Source organism: Tenrec ecaudatus, chromosome 9 (assembly GCF_050624435.1).
Source record: "Tenrec ecaudatus isolate mTenEca1 chromosome 9, mTenEca1.hap1, whole genome shotgun sequence".
Lineage (NCBI taxonomy): Eukaryota > Metazoa > Chordata > Mammalia > Afrosoricida > Tenrecidae > Tenrec > Tenrec ecaudatus.
This window is the reverse complement of record NC_134538.1, coordinates 8,764,612-8,789,317: the sequence shown is the minus strand read 5'-3', so window position 1 is coordinate 8,789,317 and position 24,706 is coordinate 8,764,612. Positions and strand designations below refer to the sequence as shown.

Here is a 24,706-nt window from a genome sequence, read left to right as displayed (position 1 = left end):
AGGAAAACACAGCCATGACATAGAAAATGAACAGAGAAAAAACTGAAAGAAGTAAACCATTCAACAACTATCGTTACACATTAAAATACCTCACTCTCACCATAAAGTCAGTAAGAACGCAAAATACTTGAACATCATTACAATCTACAGAAAATTCTACACAACAGCAAAATAAACAGTCTTTTCAAGTGTACACACACCTCTAAGATGGAGCATTTAATTGATTTAAAACCAAAACTTTAAAAAACAAAAATTAAAACCAACTGATATTGAGTTGATTCTGACCCCTAGCAATCCTACAGAACAGGGTAGAATAATCCCTGTGGGTTTCTAAAACTCTAACACTGTATGAGAGTAGAAAGCCTCATCTTTCTCTTGCAGCTGGTGGTTTTGAACCGCTGAAGTTGTAGTTACCTTCTCGATGTGTAACCCACCCCGCCACCAGAGTTCCTTTAAAAATAAATTAACTCAGAAATTAATTCAAAGCATGTTCTCAAACTAAGCTACTAAGATTAAATTAGAAATCAATTGAGAGATTCTCAAGTAACTAGAAATTATAGAATTTATTAAAAATCCCAGTAGAAATTAAAAAATGCTCAAGAATCAAGACTGAAACACGGCATATATCAACATTTATACAGAGAAAGATGAAATTTTAAACCTTTAACCATCTATACTAGAAAAAATGTCTCATATTAATAATGTAAACTTTCACATTAAGAAAGCAGGAAGAGTACATTTAACTGAAAAGTAAAGATAATAAAGATGAGGGAAACAAACCCTCAAAACTAATGGAAAAGATAACAAAAGACCTAAACGGAAACAAGCAGACAATCCAATGAAGTCAAAAGTTGGCTCTTTGAAAAGATCAAAATTTAAGTAGAATGAGAGAGAGACAAGACGCATATTACCAAAATCAAAAAGGATTTTGATCTCTACAGATCCTACAAAAATGAATAGGATCATGAAAGAATAAACGACTTTTTTGCTCACTAATTAGATAGCTTAGATAAAACCGATAAACTTGTAGAAAGACATAAATTAACACACTGAGTCAAAAAGACACAAAAGATACCTATAGACACAAATTGAATTAGTCATTACAAATTTTCACACAAAGTCAAGTCAAAGCCTTTACATGGTACACTATTTGCAAAGAAGTGAATATCACTGATGTAAATATTTTGCTCAGAAACAAACAAGGAAGAAACACTCCAAGTCCAGTCAGTCAGAGACAGCACACATACTCAAAGAGAGCGCAGGATTCAAAAGGAAAGACCTGCAACAAGAGCCACCTCAGTCCAGCAACTAGAGTTGCCAGTAGTAAATGAAGTGCTCCAGTGACTCTCTGGAGCTGCATTTGTTTAGTCCCAAAGAATTGTTTGTGCTTAGCGCAATCTTATCGCGATGATAATGTTACAATATGCGCTATGCACCCTTGCCTCACTAATAAAGAAGACTGTTCTTGGCAAATAAAATTTCCCTTCGAGTGCACTGGCCACTCTTTTTCTTCAGGTTGTCCCTCACTGCAGGTCCACACCGAGCTGGACGGTAACAAGCAACCAAAAACATTTTGACCAAGTAAAATTTACTACAGTTTGGTTTTATTATCTAATTACCCGAAATATCTTAATACCCTATCAGTTGAAAAACAGCATAGAAACAGGAATAAAAAGCATGACAAAATCCTTCACCCATTCATAATAAAAACCCTCAAGAACAAAGAATTTAAAATAACTGACTCAGACTGATAAAAATTCACTACCACTGAGTTGAATCTGAATTCAATTAAAAACAAAACAATACCCCAGTGCCATAGAAACCTGGTGCGGACCCACTGTCACCAGGATAGAGCAGAACTGCCCCTGTGGGTTTCCTAAAGCACCCTCATCATCTTCTGCAGAGCAGCCTGTCATTTCAAACTGCTGACCTTGCGGTTACCGTCTTTAACTCACAATCACTATCCCAGCAGGGCTCCTTAACCTGATAAAAGGCTTCTACAATGATAGGGGAAAACTGCATGTTTATTCCCCAAAAAAGATGGAGAACAAATCAAGGATGCCTGCTCCCACCAATTCTAATTAATAACTGGAAACAATGGCCAGTACAATGAGGCTTAAAAAAAAAAAAAAGCAAAAGGCATCCAACCACATTGGAAAAGATGCAGCAGAGAGCTATCGAGTCAAGGAGAAAGCGCATTCCTCACACCAAGAGCAGCAATGGCGTGGCATACTAAGAAACAGGGAGATGGCGAGGAGGGTTGACGCATCAGTGATACAGAGTGGTAGGAGATAAGCCAGTTTATTGTCAAGGGGCAGACGGAATAGTCTTCCAAATTCGGAGAACAAATCGAAGTTGGTGTCATGGAAGACCAACAAATAATTTCAAGTTTAAGAAATGTGTACCATTTCTACCATAAAAATATTGTCAAATCGAAAATGAAGGCATCCCACAGTTCTTTATTAAGTTTAACTGTTTGAATAAAACCTAACGCTGGTGCTTTATTGATCTCTGGATTAATGACTGACTTGGATTTCAAATGTGCTTAATGCTCGTCAGACTGTATAGCTTTATGTTTCATTTCGATGATACTGATTCCTTTATGCCAAGGAGTCCTCAAACTACGGACCGTGGGCCACATGCAGCCTGCCGAGGACATTTACCCGGCCCACCGGGTATTTTTGCCCCCTTTGTTTTTTACTTCAAAATAAGGTATGTGCAGTGTGCATAGGAATTTGTTTACAGTTTTTGTTTTGTTTTTTAACTGTAGTCCAGCCCTCCAACGGGTCTGTGAGACAGTGAACTGGCCCCGTTTTAAAAATTTGAGGACCCCCTGCTTTATACCAACAGTGAAAAGTCTGATGTGTTTCCTAGTGCAGTTATTTCTCAAATGCGTGACTCCACTCAAATTTCTGGTTGACAAACTGCCATTTCTCCCCAACAAGTGGACTTCTCTGGCTCGGTCATGTATTAAACCACATTTCACTACTTTTGTTCCTTCCTCAGTTTAGTGCTTGGCTTTTCCCCAAACCATGCCATGTGTTTTCACTAAGGTCCAGCAAGACAGGTAAAAGGCACTGGTATTCTAGACATGCTAATAGGTTTTGAAATACACAGGAAGGAGCTTACTTCTCCGGCATAATAAAGTGCAGCAAGGACCAGAGCTCTTTGAGGGAATTCTGAAGAGGGGTCCCCGTAATCAGGAGCCTATGGTTGGACTTGAAATCAATCAGAGTTTTATACAACAAAGAGTCATCATTCTTCAACCGATGGGCTTCATCCACTCCCAGAAAGGCCCAGTTAATACTGCCCAGCACAGTCTATAGTAAAAACAAAACAGAACGAGCCACCAGGTCAGAAGGGAACCCAAGAGTTTTTCAAGTGTTAATTATGTCTCTAAAATTACCATCACAAAGGTACACATAGACATGTTTATTCTTCAGCATCTTAAACTACATTAGGACTCATATTTATTTTGCTGATTACATTGGGGAAGGTCTACTCAAAAGTGAAAAATCATCAGCATCTAAAAGGCCTAGGTAGGTCTCTTATACCAGGTATTGCTATGTGTCCCTTGACAATAACAAAAAAATTGGTATACTGGGCAAAAAACAAAAGAAAAACACATGACTGGTTACTCTCTCCATAATTACGATTCTTTTTTGCTTATTCTGCACCCCACCTCTGAAGTATGGAAACACCAAGAATCATGAAACGGAACTTATTTGCACTTATTGTCACTAATGAACACTATCTACTACACAGCATTCTTAGTAACTACACAAAGAAAAGCTTAAACAGCTTCATTTTGCTTTCATCCTTACAGAGGCCATTCACATATGTTCTGTATCTTTAATAACTGTATGATGGAAAATGCCCCAAGATGGTATTCAAGCCTGGCTACATTCAAGTGGTATTCAAGTCACTGACTAAAATACCAAGGTAAATTATTGAATCTCCTTTCATCCTGTCAACTGGAGTTGGTAATCTAAGGACCCTTTCAGCTGTGCAGCTTTTTATTTAATTTCTAACCTCAAAGCTATTGGTAAAGCTTTGGTTTGTTCATTTGTTTCTTTAAAAAATTTTTTATCACAGCACACACCTACCATTAGAACAAGGCACCCCATATAAAAACCTTTTAGTTATCAATTACCTACCTTATCTTTTAAAAGGATTTCATAGGTTGTTATAAGTGCATTGAACTTCAGCCTTTTGGTTTGGGAATGAATCCATTCATAGTCCCTAATCTTTAAGAGGGAAAAAAGGGTAATTAAGATAAAATTTCTACTTGTGCCTTTCATTACCATTACGTCTTGTCACAAAATGCTACAAAGATGTGTCAATAAATCTGATTAAAATTTCATGAAATTCCTATACATCCTAAATTGACTAAGTAACCAAAGAACATTGCAACTAGAGTTCCAGTCAAAAGACAGATCACTGAACAGTGACAATCTGACTGCCAGAATTCAAACAACTGGGCCACAAGGCACATTTGACCAAGAAATGCCTTTCTTCAGCAATTAAATCTTAGTGACTTGAAGTAATCTAGGGTTCTCACTGAAGAGAATTTTCTTAGGGAAATGTAATCTGATACTCTTTAGGTAGGGTAATACTCACACTTACATTAACAAATGAACTTCAACTCTGTGATTCAGTCTGAAATTTCATTGTCCTTAAGAGTAGGAAGATGTATCCCCAAGAAAAAGGTAAAGGAATCTTATAGGATGAAAATGTAATTTAGTGTGAATGCAAATTAAGTCCATGTAAAGCAGTGATTCTCAACCTTTCATAGGGGTTGCCTGATTCATAACAGTAGCAAAATTACAGTTATGAAGCAGCAACGAAAATAATGTTATGGTTGGGGGTCACCACCACGAGGCACTGTATGAAAGGGTAATGGCACTAGGAAGGTTGAGAACCACTGATGTAAAGGAATACACAAAAACTGACAGAGTCAAACACTGTATAAACGAGCAAACAGCTAGCACAAATAGTTCCTTTGCAGTTTTATTGCCAAGTGAGAAACTGAAGAACGAGATCATCTAAGTCTGCTGGTCTACAACTACTACTATTATGCTTAAAAACTCAAAATTAGGCAGTGTAATCTGCCAGGATTTAAGTTAGATATATTTAATGAAAATATATTTGAGTTAACCTGAAAACATACAGCTCAAATCCGTCTCTTGCTTACTCGGCACCACAGCTCTAAAGCATGGAAATACCAAGAGACACGAAACTGAACTTGTTTACATTTATTATAAACAATTAACTATCTACCACAAGTAACTGTCATTTCTTCAGCCCTGGAATGGCATAATAACTCCATTTTTACAATCTAATATAAATAAGGTAGGTGGTCTTGAGTATATAAAAATGAGAAAAAACTTAATAGTTATACTTTAGCTTTTTTTCAAATAATATGTGCATATTAAAAGAGTCTGAATTGTATTTTTATGATACATTATGAAGGGGCTTCAAAAAGCCTGTAAAAATATTCCATTATCTTTCAATTTCCTTTTCCCATGGACTTTTCGAGGCTCCATCATCCTTCATTCAAAATCTGAGACAGAGCAAACCATCAGAGTACTAATTTTACCAGACTATCATAGTTTTAGGTCAATTTTGAAAATTTTATTTACAAGTCATCTACCCAACGCTCTTTGTTTACACACCGTGTTTCTGCTCATGAGGTCACCGATGTAAACGACTACATTAATCTCTGGAGCCCAGACCTCAAACTCCCTCTGCCATGAGGTGAGGGTGGACAGAGGGACGACGATAAGAAAAGGCCCATAGAGCTGCTGCTGATGGGACAGGTAGGAGAGGAACGAGATCGTCTGGATGGTCTTCCCCAGGCCCATTTCATCGGCAAGGATCACACTGTTACTTCTGCAGGGGGGGGGGGGGGACAGACCAAAAAATGATCAGTTCACAAAACACAGACTTGCAAAAACAGCTGTGACACCAACGTCTCACAGTGCCACCCAAGTAAGCAATCTGTTGTGAGTTTCACCGGCAAACACCTGTAGGAAGGTACATGAGGAAGAAAGCGACTAATAGCAATTGATCTGATTAATTAGACTTGCAAAACACTTAACTTGCAAAAAGTTTTTAACATAGATTCCTTACATAAGAGAAATCAAGTTTGGTTATTTTGGTACGTACAAGCAACAGACCTTGGGTTCCATCATTGTGTAATACAAAGGCAACTTGGCTCCCCACCTTGCGGTGAACCTTACAGTTCCTCAGTCTTGTCTTTACTCAACGCATCAACCCCTCTCTCCTGCAAGGTGTTTAATGTGGTAACACTACTACCTGCAATTACAGACTACAGATACACAAGATTGGCTTTAAATGCAACACAGTCTAAACCAGCAACGCATGCATATAGCACATGATACTTCTGCTGGACCTCCTCCTGAACCTACTGAATCAGACCACCAGGGAAAAGCTTCTGGGACCCGAATTGGGAGTAAAGTAGACGGAGAACCTGATGTGGTGGTCTTGGACTCTACGTTGAAAACAATGATCCAGGATATGCGCTTGATTTCAACAAGGGATTTGGATAAAGACTGGAGATATAAGAAGTTAAAAAAAAAAAAGACCAGTGTAAGAAAAGTATGGTCAGGAAACAGAAAACTGCTCCTGAGACAGAAAATAGGAATACATGTGTGAAACCAGTGACAAATCGTTGGACAATGGAACTAAACAGTTGTTGAAAACTAGTCCACTGAAGGTTTACACACATACATAGTGTAGACATGTGTAATTAGTGAACTGTAGAAAAATAAAATAATACATGTCAAGATAACCAAGATATTTAATTCACCAAGTTTTTTAAATGGTTTAAATCCTATCTGTCTTCTATGTATGTGCAAGGTAGAGGCAAAGCATAGGAAGTAACAAACAGAACATTGGAAGATAGGAGCGTGAAGAAGGGCATACCTTTATAAATCTCAGGAACACTCAATCTTGTTCAGATATGGGTATTCCCTTGATAAATTTCCTTCCTGTTTCTCACTTTCCCATAGCACAAGGAGAAAACAGGGTCAGTTTTTTCCAGCAGTGTCCCCCTCCCTACCAAACTACTACATCAACAGACTAAAAGCTTTGAATAGATTTGCCATTTACACAAAGTCAAGCCAAAACAGCCTTAATGGCCATAGTCTATTAACACCTTAGGGCCCTTTACAGTTGATTTTGAGCTGGTCATTTAAAGTAAAAGATGCTGGTCAGGGACTATGCACGAAACACGATAAAATACTGGCCAAGGTACATAAAGCCTTTGTTATAAAGAATTCTCAAATGTAAAATATGAGAGTTAAGTCCCACTTCCTTTTTTTTAAATTGCATTGACTTGATACAGTAAAATATTCATATTGAATTACTTCATCAGCTAAATCTTTATTTTTAAATAAATACTTTTATTGGGGGCTCTTACATCTCTTTATCATAATCCATACCATCATCCAGTGTGTCAAGCACATTTGCACATATGCTACCATCATCCATTTCAAAGCATTCTCTTCCCACTTGAGTCCCTGATTATCAGCTCCCCATTTCTTCCCCCTCTCTTCCCCGCCCGCCAGACCTCAAGAACCCTTCATAAGTTTTAGATGATTATGATTTTCATATCTTACATCGTCCTCCATCGCCCCTCACCCACTTTTCCATTGTTCATCCCCCTGAGGCGAGTTATAGGTTGATCAAGACCTATCATTTCTTAAGGTTCCATTTGGCATTAGAGCTATCCTTTAGGAAGAAAGATTAAACCCAACTTTTCTCTGAAAGCAAAGTCATTTCCAAAAACTTAGAATGGCTGTATCTAATACAGGCTCTTAGTCATACAAACAGAAGTTTCTCATGAACTCTAATTTTCATAACAGAAAGTTATACTAAAGTATTAAGTGGTTCTTTTGGGAAACTTTCAAATGGATCTCTGTAGTTATAAACTCCACCATTGGTCTGTCAGCTTATCATACTGTGGTGGCTTGCATGTTGCTGTGATGCTGGAAGTTATGTCACTGGTATTTCAAATGCCAGCAGGGTCACCCAAAGTGAACAGGTTTCAATGGAGCTTCCAGACTAAAAAGAATGAAAAATAACTCAGCGCCCTCCACTTTGGAGGAAAGAGCTGCTTGAAAACCGTATGCATAGAATTCAACTGTGTGGATCATAAAACACTATGGATTGCCTGGAAAAGAACAGGAATTCCAGAATAATTCCCTGTGCCCATGAGGAACCTGTACGTGGATTGAGAGACATTTGTGCAAATAGAGCAAGGGACTACTGCATGGTTTCAAATCAGGAAAGGTGTGCATCTGGGTAGTAGCTTCTCACCACACGTATCCAATCATGTGCTGACTAAATAATCAGAGAAGCTAGATTATTTGAAGAATTTGGCCTCAGGATTGGGGGAAGGCTTATTAACAACCTGTGATATGTAGATGACACATTTTTTAATAAATAATTTTATTAGAGGCTCTTACAGCTCTTATAAACCATTCGTACATCAATTGTTATCGAGTACATTTGTACAAATGTTGCCATCATCATTTCTAAAACATTTTCTTTCAACTTGAACCCTTGTTATCAGCTCCTTTTTTCCTTTCCTTCCCCTCCACTACAACCCTCATAAAATCTTGGTAATTTATAAATTTTTTTTTTTATAACTTATTTTTATTTCCATATTTTACACTGTTTGCTGTCTTCCTTCACCCACATTTCTGTTGTTTGTCCTCCTGGGGACGTCAATCATTGCAATCAGTTCCTTTGTTCCCCCCTCTCCACTTGCCTCCCCCATACCCTCTTGGTATTACAACTCTCATTATTGGTCCTGAGGGGTTTATCTGTCCTAGATTCTGTGTGCTAAGAGCTCTTATATATATCAGTGTACATGCTCTGGTCTAGCCAGATTTGTAAGGTAGAACTGGGGTCATGACAGTGAGGAGGAGGAAGCATTAGACAACTAGAAGAATGTTGGGTGTTTCATCGATGTTATACTGTACCCAAGCTGGCTCGCCCCTTCCTTATGAACCTTCAGTGAGAGGTTGTCCAATTGTCTATAGATGGGCTTTGGGTCTCCATTCCAAAGCCCCTTGTTCACATCGATATAGTTGTTTGTTTTGGGTCTTCTCATTCACATCGATATGGTTATTTGTTTTGTGGTTTTTAATGCCTGATCCTGTCAACACCTGATGATCACAGGGGTTGGTGTGCTTCTACCATGTGGGCTTTGTTGTCTCTGTGCTAGATGGCAGCTTGCTTAACTTTAAACCTTTAAGACCCTAGATGCTATCTCTTCTAAGAGCTGGGCACCATCAGCTCTCTTCACCACATTAGCTTATGTACTCACTTTGTCTTCTGGCAGGTGAGCATCACAGAATGCCAGGTTATTAGAACAAAGTATTCTTGCATTGAGTGAGGGCTTGAGTAGAGGTTCAATGTCCATCTGCTACCTTAATACTTAAGCTATAAATATATGTACATAGACCTATATTCCTATTATATATTTACGTATTCACATATGTACATACCTATATTTATACCTCTATAAATGTCTTTTGCCTCCTATTTCTTTCCTCTATTTCCTTTTACTTTCCTTCTGTCCCACTCTTAATGTTCAACCTTCATTTGGCTCTCTGTACATCCTCTTGGATACACTGCACTTGATCGAACCCCACCAGGCACTCTATGTCCTCGCTGCCACTGATTTTAGATCTCTTGCTGTTCCCTTGTCCCTGGGTTTGTTGACTACCTGCTCTCTTTCCACTACCTCTCCCTCTCTTCTGTCCCCCCAGAATCATCAGTCTCGTTGTTTTCACCCCAGGATTGCTTTTCCTGCCTACCTTATATAGATAGACATGAGAAAAATGAAAACTACAACAAAAAATAACTACGAATAAATAGTTCCAGGTCTGTCTGCTGACCCTATGAATGTTTTTTTGATTGGGCCTGAAGCAGTGCCAAGACCTGCTAACCCAAGCCCAAAGTCTACTTTCACAAATCCTTGGGGACTTTGTTGCTTTGCTCCCCTTGCTGCTCTGTTGTGCTCCCTTCATGTTACCTGGTTGGGTTGCGGGGGGGGGGGGGGGATGTCAAAATGGGCACAATTCCCACAGCGTCTCCAATGCAGAGCTGTGGGTCAGTAAAGGGGCATTGAGATGACATAATCTTGCTTGCTGAGAGTGAGAATGACTTGAGACACTTGCAACGATTGCAGCACTGGATTGTAGTATGGAGTACAACTTAAAGTAAAAAAGTATTACATTACAAAGTACTTTTAACTTTAAAGTAAAATGGTAAACTATATATGCATTAAAAATCAAGAGAGATTTCTTAATCATGTCTTTTTAAAAATTTTGGTAACACAACTCAAAAAATTCACTGTCATCAAGTCGCTTGGTAGTAGGTATTTACAAGTAACACAAATTGCAGAAACAGTAAAACAAAATTCCAAGCACATTTTCTACCTACTTGCACCAGGAATGAGCAAGCCAGTTGAGACCTTCTAGCTGATAATCACGGAGCTCCAGATTCTCCCCTCCTAAATATGCTGGCTGTTTCTTTAAGGCCACAAACCGGGGCCTCTGCTTCAAGGCCTGAAAAACAGAAATTAACAAAGCCAGGTATGAACAAACATTTCTTCCTGCTCCTATGCTAAATTGGTATAATTTATGTACTCTAAGTGAAGGAATAAGAAGTTAAATTTCACATCTGAAATCATCAACCCCTAAAAACAGTACCATCACCACCACCACCACCCTTTTCTTCATGGGCTCTATTTCCAAGGCTGGGTTTCACCTTGAGACGAAGTACTTTTTCGTCATCGGATCCTTTCCTAAGTCCGCACTATCATCCCACAGCACTTCTTTTTATCACATCACCTCTAACCCCCATGGCAATGAAGTCTCCAATTTTCATAAGAGTACCTATGATCTTACTGTCAACATTACCAAATACACCTCTAGGAAAATCTGTCTTATGCTAAGAAAGCCTTGTACATTACATTTTCAAATGTAGCCTCCCTAATTTGAACTCCCCAAGTATGGTTTTGTTTTCAACGATGCCCTTTCCAACATCAAAGGTTTGAAGAATTTCAGTGGCACAATGGTTAAAGCAGTAGGGTGCTGACCAGAAAGCTGCTGATCAGTAACTTAGGGGGAGAAAAGACCTAGTAATCTGTTCCCATACAGATGCTTGTCTGAATCATGACCCTATGTACAAGAGAAGTAAACGATGCTTGCTTCTGTTTCATCCTCACAGTTGTTAACTACTACGTTTGGGTCCATTTTTGCAGACACTATGAGTCTTTCTCTTCTGCTGACAATGTACTAAGCATGATGCGGTTCTCCAGGGAGGGTCCCTCCTCACAACATGTTCAATGTGTGTGAGAGCTAAGGAAACACGTGGCATTTCTACTCTGTCCTATTGGGCCACCGTTCAGTTGGAACTGACTCAATGCCACACAATAAAAATAAACGTGGTTTCTGTACTCAAATCCATTTGGAAAATAGTTTTTAAAAAGTTATTTCATTATCTTTATGTATTAACAGATTCCCTTACCATGAGAGCAAAAGATATAGATAGTGCTTGGGTATCATATGGAACAAATATTCTATAGAAGACTCACGAAAAGGGATAAAACACACAATACAATTTCCAATTCTCATGGAAGCCTTGCAGATATACGTATTTTTAAAAGACAATCTTCAAACCTAAAACCATGTCTTCCTCAAATCAAGCACCACTTTAATGTAAATGTCTGTCTGACTTTGGCACGATGTTCTTTTAAGAACTATCTATGTGAAATCCAAGTGACAATAAAAGATTAGATAGAAACATTAGGGGGCATGAGCTTATGTTGATGACAGGAACGAGTGAGAAAATGGAGGAGGGCGTATAACAACAAGAAGAATGTAATCAATCTCACTCAACTGTACCCACAGAAACTGTGGAGACTTGAATGTGCTGCTGTGCATATTCTCTCAACAATAAAATAAATAAAATTTAGGGGGGAAAAAAGACAATCCTAGCACACATACACAAACTGAGAAAATTACAGCTTGAGAAGTTTCCAAATACAGTGAAAGAAATGATTTTTGCTGCTCCTGACTTCTCAGGGATAACAGATGGATAGTAAATTTTATTCAGGAGTATTCTCCAAAAGAATTTGGGCACAAAAGTCTTTTTTCAGGGAATATTTCCATAAAGATTCGTATTCCATTAAACTTCCTAACAGACGCAAGGCGAAGAACACGTTTACTCGTGCTTACTCACTAATCTGCAGGGAACAGTTACACAGATTAGTCCCGACAGAATCGCAAACAAGTCTAAGTGTTTGCTTATTGGATGGCACATCCCTGAGAGGGACTATAAATTTGACAAGAGCCTTTAATTCTACAGGAAGATATTATGGGACTTAGAGAGAGACAGAGGCCAGCCATACCTACATAAAACATTTTAAAAAATATTTAAGTATCAAATTGTACAATATGTGAAATATAAGCCAATAAAATTATTAATTTTTCACTGTAGATTCATAAGCAAGCACCAATAATCTGTGCTTACTTTTAATCTCTGCTTGCTTTGCTATTTGGGATCTTGATAGTATACTTGATAGTAGGTGTCCATCTAGCTGTGCCTGTAATCGGATTCCCTACACAAATCCCCAAAATTGCAGTTGTCCATCCCCTTCTAAGCCTTCTCCATAATGGTTCTCCTGTGTAACTCTTCACTCTTACGACTCCTCCCTTTTTTTCCCACACTAAATATGCCCGGCTTTCTGTGACGTCTCTCTGGCTGAACCTTCTGGCTATTATAATTGCCGACTCCAGTCTCCACCATCGTGCCATTGGATGAAGCTTTCTAACAAAATACTGTCTTCATTTAGCTTCTCTACCCACTAAAGTAAGCATCCCAGCACTCACAAAATAAAGTCAAAATACTTTTCATGATATTCAAGACAATCAACATTTCGATCCACATGCACTTATCAGTATCACCATCGTTTCCAACCCTTTCTTCTGAAAGAACTGTGATTACACTTTAAGAACATCTTGAAAGTTTCCATGGGAGGCCAATACACGTTGGGCCCAGACTTTGTCTAGGCAGTACCAATGCATTCTCCAAATGCCAGGGCCAGGACCAGGTTCAAGTGTTCAATGGCCATTGAAGCTCACTTTATTCTATCTGTTTACTTCTCAGAGCACGTATTTTCTTCCAAATTCTTTTGACTCCTCAAGCATACTTTGCTTTTCAAAGACTATGAGCTGGTGTCCCTAAGAGAAAATCAACTTCTCAAAGACAGAACTCGTAGCTTATAAATACTTTCATTCACTCTGAGCAGCCAACTACACCACTTTATAGACAGGATAAATTTGAGAGAAAAACAGGATTTGGGGGGGGGGGTGGAGAGGGCGGAAGGGGAATTTACGACTGAACCAGCAAATAAAAATCTGTATGTTTATTTTCCATCTTAGAATTCGGTGAAAGAGACCCTCTTTCCCATTCTTTCTTTTTTAAAGTGCTTAAATCCTCTTCAAGTGTTCCCCACATTATCCCTACTTCTAATTCTATAATTGTAAGAGCACAGAATCAGCGAAGGGGCTGAACGCATCATTATTTTTAATATTAAGGTTAAGTCCTCTTTCACTTCAAAAGGGGAATCAACTTTTACCTTTATAATATTTGCTCTTTCTGATATCTGTGTGACTCACCCTTTATATCAATATATCTTTCCCATAAAAAACAAGAGGCAGCAATCACCACACCTTGCATTCTCTTGTTGGGATGGCTTTTGAGTTGTTCCTACTGTGGAAGCTGTCAATACAGCTCTGGAATTTCTTCCCAATCAGGGCTTCATCTTCCCAGCTACACTCTGAATAGGGCAGTCCCATCCATTTGCATAGATACTCGGGTTCATTTGAAGGTGCCGGCTTCCGACTGTGAGCTATTTCATACATAAAAATGTATAGATCAGAAACCAATCAATTAAACAAGGGAAATGATATCTTGTTTGATGTCAAATCCATGAAACATCAGTTAGAAATACAGTAAATATTTTGTGAAACATGAACTGCTCCTAAATGCTAAACATTTATAAACAAGATTACTTGCTTACCTGGAAAATCTGTTTGACCCAATGTAGATTTACTTGTCTTCACAGCTAAATAAAATGAGAAAGAAGTTATTACCATAGCCAAAGGGGAGGGAATAAGACAACTGGTCTTCAAAATACCAAATTATACTAAGGTGACTAGACGTCCGCTTTGAGCGGGACAGTCCCGCTTTTTAACAATTTGTCCCGTGTCCTGCGGCGTTTTTAAAAAGTCCTGATTTTTGGAAAGAATGCACAAGCTAGGGTATACGGTTTTTGGCTGCCATGTGGCTATTTCGCCAGGATATGAGTTTTATCAATGGTGTCCCGCTGGTGTCCTGCTTGACCAATGCTAAAATCTGGTCACCTTAAATTATACCCACTTAGCACACAAATACACACTACTGTCTCATAGCTTTAAGAATAAAAGCAAAAAAATTGTCTTTAATGGTCTGTAACTACCATCCTATTTCTGCTCTCCTTCATAACAAAACACCCCAGAAGAGTTGTTTATTACCTCTATTAGCTCCCTTATTCTTCTGAACCTCCTACAATCAAGACTACACCCCATAAACCTATAAATCTACCACAGCAGTCCCCCATCCCTGAAAAAACACTCATATAGATTGAGTCATAGGGGTTTTAAGACTGTACATCTTGAGAGGGACGGGGAGTGTCAGACATCCTCATCTTTCTCCCTGAGAGGCGCTGATGGATTTGAACTGCTGACCTTGTGATTAACAACCCAACGTTTACCCCACCACCCCACCAGAGCTTCCTTCACCAGCACTGCACCTTCTGCCAAATTGCAGGATCAAGTCTCAGTCTTCGTCCTATCTGACTACCAGTCTCCTACTTCTCAACCATATGAAGACCTTGGCATCCTCTGTTTCTCTGTCTTTCTCTCGTGGCTCTCCCTCCTCTCACTCATTAGCTGTTCTTAATTTCCTTTGTTGCTTTCTCCTCTTCTTTCTCACTTCCAAAACCTATAATGTCCCCAGACTTCCTTTCATACCACGCACACTCGATTTCTGCTTATATATCATGAAATCTTGAGTGTTAAGTACTACCTACATTTGAATAATTCTCCATGCTAACCCTCCAGCCCCAGTCAAGAATTCGTTTCACCTATGCTACCAACTTCAACAACATTTTCACTTAGTGCACCAACTCGAACCTACTACAAATAGCAAAAGGAGCTCTTCATTTCCCCTCCCAGAATCAGATTCTCCCTTAGTCGTCGCATTTCAGGAAAGGTACCTCTGGTCTTCTCCAAGTATCTGCACAAGCCAAAAGCCACAGCAGCATCCATGATCCAAACTTACAAGCAAATCAGGTTGGATTTTTTCCCCTCAAATAAATCTAAGCTATTTGTCAATTCTCAAAAGAAAACCTACAAAAATGCATTTATTTACATTACTCCCAAAAGCAAGAGTCTTTATTCCTTGGATGAAACTGCTAGGATAAGTTTCTCTGTACTTACCTATTATTCTTTCTACTATCTGATACTGTTTGTTCAACTCTGAGGCCAGCTCTTGTTGGCAGTTAAAGTATTCTACATCTTCAGGAGAAACTTTCCCTAGCCTGGATAAAAAGTACACAGAAAAAGTACGTATTAATTTTTGGAGATTCATGCACATAGATCAAAGCAAAAGTCAAAGGCAGGAAATAAAAACTTACATTTTCTCCCCTGTCTCTTAGTAATCTTTTACTAACTAGTAATTAGGCTAGACCTTACCCACACCAAAAATATATAATTATACTTTTTGAAAACTTAATCATTGGTTACTTCGGTTCACCTGGCTAAGGTGACCTTATCCACAAAGAAAGTTAAAAGCAACTTTTCACTGACAAATTTATAAATCTAAACAAATTAGGAATAATGAAGCTGTCTTCCAGATTATGAAAAAAACAAAAACATACCTTTTCTCATATGTTTATGGGTTTTGAGAATGATTTAATGTGGCTTTTTTTGAAAACTAGTTATTCTTACTTCCAAAAACCTTTAAAAGGAAAACAGCAGCAACTTGAAATTAGATTATTACTATTCTTCTGAGGATTTTTAAGGTTATAATTGCGTTTATAACCTACCCCTGATGTGATGTTTAAAGCTGCCATCAAGTCCATTCCAAGTCGTGGCCACCCACGGTGGTACAGAGCAGAACTGCTCCCCCTGGTCCTCCTCGGACAGAGCAGACTGCCCAGGTTTTCCTCACACAGTATCAGTGGGTTGGGGGTGGGGTTGTACCGCCATCTTTAAGTTTAATATCAAGCACAAGCCACCACCTAGGGAACTTAGCCCCGTAACTCAGGTATATAAATAATATAATCTCTGGTTTGCTAAAAAGGATGCTTTGCATAGTAGTGACATAGGCATTAGACCCCATCTGTTTCTAAAAGTAACACAGAAGAACCTGAATGGCATGCCTTCAGGATGACTTAATACTCAAGACAACTTCACTAAGGTCTGTGGGTGCTGTTGATCCAGACATGAGGCTCCATATGGACTCTAACATGCCCACAGAGCTAAGTATAATGCACAATTATAGTGTCGGAATTTTTTGAATTGTCTCCTTCCTACCATTACACAGATGGTGTAAAACCCAAATTTTAACTTCTGTGTATGATAATCCAGAGTTCTAAAATAACAATCTCTCAGATCTACCCACACCAAATAGCAAAGTGCTTAGGATTAAGGCTCTAGCCTCAGGCTGCCAGAACTCAAAGCCTGCCCACACTTGGAGAGCTGTTGCTGGCTAACTCTGGGTCTTGACTTTCCTATAGCACAACAGGGACCACGGGAGTATGAATGTCACCGTTTGATTGTAAGGATTAAAGGCATGATATGTGGAAAATGCTCAACTAGTATAGTCACTATTAAACTTCACACACTTGGTCACTATATACAAATGCATATGTCTTCAGATCACAATTTTATAAAAGTAGAAATGCAAATAGCCCAAAGTCCATCTGAACAAAACAGAATTTGAGATCTTGCATAGCTGTGTTCTCCCCTTCTCTCAGGCTGCAAATACACTTAAGTCTAGGATGGGAAATGTACCATTGCTTGATTTCATCCTCTTTCTTCTTGAAGTTCTCTAGTTTTTTTAGGCCCTTCACTTTCTGTTGCTGTAAAGATTCTTCACTCTCCCATGTGCTGTGGATATATGACCAACCCTTCCATTTGATGAGGTATTGGACTTCACCTTCATCCTTTTCACTGTCAAAGTCACCACTAGGGTCTCCATTAGCTTCTACTGCATAGACTGTAGTAGAAGCTCCAGTTGCTGCAAAAGAACCCAGTTAAACGTCAAAGAGAGTCTATTAATAAACCAGACCTTAGAAAACTTCCCAAGTAAGCAATGTGATGCGTCTCTTTTTTGGATAAAGCACAAACAAAATGGGAATATAAAACTACAAAGGGTAGAAGCAATTTCATCGCCCCCCCAATAAAAAGCTGATTTTCATATTTAATAAGTTATTCCAAAACTGCAGGTAAAGTAAAAAAAAATCCTGTGTCCAAATATAGTAAAATTGAAATGGCAATATCTTTTCATTCTGGCCCCTACTCGTTTAGAAAATAAATCCCTTTCCCCATGAATATTAAGAATAGGTAAGATAATTAGAGTACCTCACCTACCGACCCAGCCAATGATCCCCCTCACTGCCCAACTCTGAAGTGAGATGGAAATTTTTAAGGAAAAGGAAAGGCATTAAGCATCCGTTTGTGTTACTTCATAAACGGTTACTTTCCAGCACGGAGCTTCAAGATATCTCCATTAAGAGTGAGAAGACAACCCTTAAAAGAATGAACCTCCCTCCAGGTCCCTTAGCCCTCAAGCCCGCACGGTGGGAAAAGAGGAGAGGGAAACTGAAATGGACCTAGGAGCCTCGCGACAAACAAGGTCACTTCAAACAAGCAACACGCAAAAAGAGAAAAGAAAATGTACCTCTATCGCTTGATACTTTTACCTGGACATTCAGAAACAACCAAATAAAGGTGGAGCTGCTGAATGTTAAAGAGTAAATACCTCTACTACACTATGGCTTTCTAATGACCTTACTTTTAAAATCCCTAACTTATTTTGAACATAACCACTGGTCGCCAGCTGTGGAACTTAAGGACGTGGTTGAAAAAAGACTTTCATGTTGAACAATAAAGTGAGTATGGACTGAAACTCTTCGGTTAAAACTCTGACCTTAATAAGCAGCTACAAGAAGTAACTAGTCCCCAAAGGCACATACCTCCTTTTTTGCCTACTCTCGAATCTAACACCTTTTCAATAGTTTCACTATTATCTTGTTGCTCATCAAGTCCTTCTCCAGTCATTTCAATGAGGTCATCCGAGTCGGTCTCAAAGTCATCATCTTCTTTGTAGCTGCAAGACAAATGATATGGGCTAACTGAGAAGCTACCACCGTCAATACCATCACTAGACGAAGGGACCGTGCGCGTGTGTGTGTGTGTGTGTGTATGTAAGAGAGAGAGATTTTCATGAAAGTTCACAGAACAAATTGGTTTTCTATTCAGCAATTTAAGCATATTCTGTTTCCCACGATATGGCAGCACTCTTCCTACTTCCTTCTTGTGTTTTCCATTTCCATCCTTTCCTACACCTTCCTGTTTACAGAACTTTACTTGTGGGCAAACACGACCGCCTTTTGACCTCATACAACGGAATGCTCTAAGAAATACATGCCTCCCTGGTATTGCTGCTCACCTGACTGGTCTGTCTATTGTTTGACTGAAAGTTGCCTGCAGGAGTTGGCGGTGAGATCAGCTCCATCTTTACAGTGTGCCCACGGACCACAGTCAGGGGGCAGAGGGGCAGACACACCATATTCTGTTGATCCCAACATAATATTTTATAGATCAGCCAGTCATTGGACTTTAAGAGATTTTTGTTTCTTTTCCTCCTTAAAGTATTGCTTATTTATACATAAATGCATAGAGTTAACTCACATTTCAAAATAAATGCTAAATTTAATTCTAATGCCTATGTAAAGTACGATACAGAAAACTAATGAAAGAAATAAATTGATCTCATTTTGTTTGACGAAGAGAAACGCTTCATTTAAAACATTTTGACTCTCTACTTGTATCTCAATAGGAAAAATATAAAATTCAAGTACTCCTGAATTGTTGAGATAGTAAATGTCTATCATACAAGGGGGTAGCCCCCCGAAAGTCTGGAATCCCCCCCCCCCAAAGCTACATATTTAATTTTTTTTTTTTTTTTTTTTTTTTTACAAATCAGCCTTATTACCTTCAAAGTACTCTCCATTACACTTAATACATTTGTCCAATCTGAGATTCCATACTTGGAAACATTTTTCAAACTCATCTGTTTGGATGGCTGAGAGCAGCACCTCCTTCGTTTTTTTCACCTCTTCTACATCAAATCACTGTTCTTTCATGCCCCTCTCTTCATTCGTGGAAACCAAAAGAAGTCGCACAAAATGAGGTCAGGTGAGTAAGGTGCATAGGACAAGAGAGGCATGCTGTTTTTTGCCAAAAACTGACACACTGAGATGGCTGCATGACCAGGTAGGTGCACTGTCGATGGGAAAACCAGTCCCCCATGTGCCATAGATCAGACCTTTTTTGTCCCACACTGTTACGCGATCTTTTCAGAACCTCTACCTAGAAAGCTTGATTAACAGCCTGACCTGGGGGAATGAACTAACTCCAAATAAACCATCACCCTCACATCAAAAAAAGATGACCACAACAAACAAAATGACCACCAGGTTTTTTGGGGTACCCCTCTGTATGTTTACTATGAATGGTTTAGGAGACCTACCAAGGAAAAAACATTCTGGATGCAGTCCAAGGAGTCCAAGGGGCACCACGGTTAAACCATTTCTGATGAATGGTCCCAGGTTTAAGGAAGAAATTTCAACCCGCTAGCCACTTCTTGGGAGACAGATGTGACAGTCGGCTTCAGTAAAGATCCAAGTCTTGTAACCCTACACTGACCCATTATGTCACTGTGAGTTGGAATCAACCTGAAAGCAACAGGTTTGGGGGTCTTGTGGATACAATGTGACATTAAGAAAAAATGCTAAGCTATCCATTAGTATACTCAAAAGATTACCATATTTTGTAAATACTAACTGAGCACCACTGAACAAGTGACATCTCCAGAGCTCAGTTTTTCCACACTACTTAAACCAAGAGAAACCTGCATATCCTACAAGAGAAAGTCAGATGTCTTTTGGTTCCAATAAAATGTTTGCACGTATATACTCCTTTATTTCACTTTCTACTAATGAGTCATATTCTGCTAGCAACCTCAGAAAAATGATATCCAAAGTACCTAAAGATCAATAAATAAGTTGAGCCTCTGAAAAATCAGTGATTCATTGAGCAATCCAGAATTGCACTGTCTTCAAAATGGCTTTTCTGAAAAAGCAGTGTGTATGAACCGAGGACACTGCCACTAAGCCACAGACGCGACATGGATTTGGAGCAGCTCTTTAGAGAAATGGCAGTTTGGCATGAGCAGCCGCCAGGCTTTGCTTTTCTTTCTTCTTCTTTTTTTTGCTGCCATGCTTTTCACGTGCTTTCTAGCTCAACTTTTGCCCAAAAGCGGACTGAATTTATGAATACAATCTCAGGACACATCAGAAGCAAATTTGAATCACCAGCACTTTTTGCCCTCACACCCAGGAAAACCCTATGAGACACAATTTACCTAACATTTTTAGCTGCTCGGCGACGAGTTTGCCTTTTAGGAGCTTCATCATCTTCATCATCGTCATCAGAAGAATCTTGTTTTTTTCTTTTACCACGCTGAGGCTTAGACTGCTTTTTAACACGGGATTTCGGTACTGTTCTAAAATAAATGAAGAAATCATGGTAACGTTTTTACTCTATCATTTCATGTCTACTTCAAATCTATACAACTTCCCAGAAGAAACAGAGCATATGTAGCATTTACTTAGTTACTAAAAATGCGCAATCCTGAGTAACACTCCCTAAACTTCTCATTCACCTTAAATATGTGTTTTCAACAAGAGCCCAAAGGTCATTCTAATGCTTCTAGTCCTCAGTCAGAGTTCGGAGACCATGTCTGCATTTTCTTTTCTTTTTATTAAACATTTTATTAGGGGCTCATACAACTCTTATCACAATCCATACATATACATACATCAATTGTATAAAGCACATCTGTACATTCTTTGCTCTAATCATTTTCTTTCTTTTTTTTTCTTTTCTTTTTTTACATTTTATTAGGGTCTCATACAACTCCTATCACAATCCACACATACACATACATCAATTGCATAAAGCACATCTGTACATTCCTTGCCCCAATCACTCTCAAAGCATTTGCTCTCCACCCAAGCCCTCGGCATCAGGTCCTCCTTTTGTTTCCCCCCCCCCTCCCCGCTCACTCCTCCCTCATGAGCCCTTCATAATCCACAGATTGTTATTTTGTCATATCTTGCTCTATCCGGAGTCTCCCTTCCCCCTCTTCTCTGCCGTCCCTCTCCCAGGGAGGAGGTCACATGTGGATCCTTGTAATCAGTTCCCCCTTTCCAACCCACTCTTCCTCCACTCTCCCAGCATCGCCCCTCACACCCCTGGTGCTGAAGGTATCATCCACCCTGGATTCCCTGTGCCTCCAGCTCCCATATGCACCAGTGTACAATGTCTGCATCTTTCATTAGCATCAAATGAGATGTTAGAACACACGTGCACGGCATATTGCTGATGATACCTTTAAAGGGCAATCTGTAAATATCTATATCACACTTACAAACACAATTCAACTCTTAATAATTTGTGCTAAAAACATACACCCTCACAGGAATAAGGTATTCACTGTAGTCAGAACCAACCAGACAGCAAAAGGTTTTAGTAACCTCATTTGCGATAATAAAAAAAAAAATCATGAAGAGGAAACCCCCAGAGTAGTGGTTTCTCAACCTGTGGGTCAATGCCATTGGGGGTCGAATGACCCTGTCACAGGGGTCGTCCGATTCATAACAGTAGCAAAATTAGAGATATGAAGTTGCAATGAAAATATTTTTATGATTGGGGTCACCACAAAATGAGGAGCTGTATTAAAGGGTCGCAGCATTAGGGAGGTTGAGAACCACTGTCCTAAATGTTCACCAACTGAAACAAGTTTAAAATGAATGAAATATTGTTTAACCATAAAATCATTATTTTCTGACCAACCAGGCCATGAGGATGATGTTCCTGAGTAGAGCAGCCAGTCCACAGAGAGAACAACATGGCTGGCCCCACTATGAGACATGATGCCCCTCAGTGACCCATGGTGCTACAGGGGACAGCACCGAAGACACAGTGTGGGAACTGCACCTGACCTGATCCCACCATACCGAGGCAAAGCACTAGGGGAGTGCAGCAGAACAGCAAGGGAATGGAGTGGCAAGGTCCCCAGGGAATGCTGAAAGTGGACTTTGGGGCCAGGGCGTGGTGCCCCAACAGACTGAACTGGAAAACGCTCCTAAGGGCCAGCAAATGATCCCTGAACTAACTACAAGCTTTTCTTTTGTGAAGTGTTTTGTTTTGTTCTTTGTCAGTGGTTTGTTTTTGTTGTTTTGTTGTCTGGTTGTATACTGTTGCTTTGTTTTCCTCTGTGTTGTTTTCGTGCATGTTAGTGTCTCCACAGGTATGTCTGAATAGGACAGGCTGGATGAACTATCTGGAGGAAAAACAACCGGACCGACAGTTCCGGGGGGACTTGGGGTGGGGGGGGTAGGGGGGGTAAGGAAGTGGTGTTAACAAACACAGGGACAAGGGAACAACATGGGACCCAAAGCGGTAGTGAGAGGGGAGTGGCAGGCCTGGTAGGGAATGATCAAGGGTAAGGTTGCGTAGAGAAGAGGTATAGCTGTAGCCCAGGTGGTGACGGAGCATGGTAGTACGGCAGGAGGAAAGTCAAGGGAGATGGAGGAAAGAGCTAGGAGTCAAAGGGCATTTATGGAGGTCTAGACAAAGACATGTACATGCAAATATATATATGAGGATGGGGAAATAGATCTATGTGTCTATATTTACAGGTTTAGTATTAAGGTGGTGGAAGGACCTCAGGCCTCTACTCAAGCACTCCCTCAATGCATGAATACTTTTTTATTAAATTGGCACTCTACGATGAAGAAAGCTGATGGTGCCCGGCTATCAAAAGAGATAGTGTCTGGGGTCTTACAGGCTTGAAGATACACAAGCGGCCATCTAGCTCAGAAGCAACAAAGCCCACATGGAAGAACACACCAGCCTGAGTGATCACGTGGATCCCGAAGGGATCAGTTATCAGGCATCAAAGAACAAAAAATCATATCATTGGCTGCACACCCCCATGATACAATCGCTGAAGACAAATGGGTGCATAAGCAAATGTGGCGAAGAAAGCTGATGGTGCCCGGCTATTGAAAGAGATAGTGTCAGGGATCTTAAAGGCTTGAAGGTGAACAAGCAGCCATCTAGCTCAGAAGCAATAAAGCCCACATGGAAGCACACCAGCCGGTGCGAACACGAGGTGCCAAAGGGACCAGGTATAAGGCATCATGCAAAAAAAAAGTATATATACCATAGTTAATGAAAGGGGAAGTGCAGAGTGGAGACCCAAGGCCCATTTGTCGGCCACTGGAGATCCCCTCATAGAGGGGTTTAGGAAAGGAGATGAGTCAGTCAGGGTGCAAGGTAGTACCGATGAAGAACACAGCTTTCCCCCAGATCCTGGATGCTTCCTCCCCCCAGCTACCATGATCCAAATTCTACCTTGCAGGACTGGATAGGGCAGAGGTTGTACACTGGTGCATATGGGACCTGGAGGCACAGGGAATCCAGGGTGGATGATACCTTCAGGACCAGGGGTGTGAGGGGCGATGCTGGGAGAGTGGAGGGTGAGTGGGTTGGAAAGGGGGAACTGCTTGCAAGGATCCACATGTGACCTCCTCCCTGGGAGATGGACGGCAGAGAACGGGGGGAAGGGAGACTCCGGACAGGGCAAGACATGACAAAATAACAATCTATAAATTATCAAGGGCTCATGGGGGGGGGGGAGCAGGGAGGGAGGGGTAACAAAAAGAGGACCTGATGCAAAGGGCTTAAGTAGAGAGCAAATGCTTTGAAAATGATTAGGGCAAAGAATGTACGGATGTGCTTTATACAATTGACGTATGTAATGTATGGATTGTGTTTTAAGAGTTGTATGAGCCCCTAATAAAACGTAAAAAAAAAAAAAAAGAAAATGAGGGCAAAGAATGTACAGATGTGCTTTATACAATTGATATATGTATATGTGTGGATTGTGATAAGAGTTGTATGAGCCCCTAATAAAATGCGTTTTTTTTAATTATTATTTTCCACGTACTGATATGAAAACATTTCTAAGATAAGGAAAGACAAGTACAGAATGGGATGAAGACTACGTACCACAAGGGGAAAAGATCAAGAACTAGCACATATATGATGATCTACTGAGACAGACTGGGAAGAGGTATTTCTTGGAGTGATTCCGATGCACAGCCAAGTCAGAGCTATAGTCCAGGAGCTCACTTGAGGGAATTCTTCCCCAAATAGTCTATCAAAGGTGAAAATTGCTGAAAGGAAGGGAAACAGTTGCT

General features: G+C 39.9%; 1 protein-coding gene across 3 annotated transcripts in view; it reads right to left on the bottom strand.

Moving 5' to 3' along the window:
- CHD2 (chromodomain helicase DNA binding protein 2) overlaps nucleotides 1–24,706 on the bottom strand; it is a 159,398-nt gene that overhangs the window by 99,998 nt on the left and 34,694 nt on the right. For all 3 annotated transcript variants that reach the window (XM_075557881.1, XM_075557880.1, XM_075557882.1), the window contains 10 exons: nucleotides 20,800–20,940; nucleotides 18,347–18,480; nucleotides 17,163–17,388; nucleotides 15,585–15,685; nucleotides 14,126–14,170; nucleotides 13,776–13,954; nucleotides 10,480–10,604; nucleotides 5,676–5,892; nucleotides 4,158–4,247; nucleotides 3,130–3,320 (listed from right to left, as the gene is read on the bottom strand). In XM_075557881.1, the coding sequence (XP_075413996.1) occupies nucleotides 3,130–3,320; nucleotides 4,158–4,247; nucleotides 5,676–5,892; nucleotides 10,480–10,604; nucleotides 13,776–13,954; nucleotides 14,126–14,170; nucleotides 15,585–15,685; nucleotides 17,163–17,388; nucleotides 18,347–18,480; nucleotides 20,800–20,940 (1,449 nt within the window). The remainder of the gene's footprint in view (nucleotides 1–3,129; nucleotides 3,321–4,157; nucleotides 4,248–5,675; nucleotides 5,893–10,479; nucleotides 10,605–13,775; nucleotides 13,955–14,125; nucleotides 14,171–15,584; nucleotides 15,686–17,162; nucleotides 17,389–18,346; nucleotides 18,481–20,799; nucleotides 20,941–24,706) is intronic.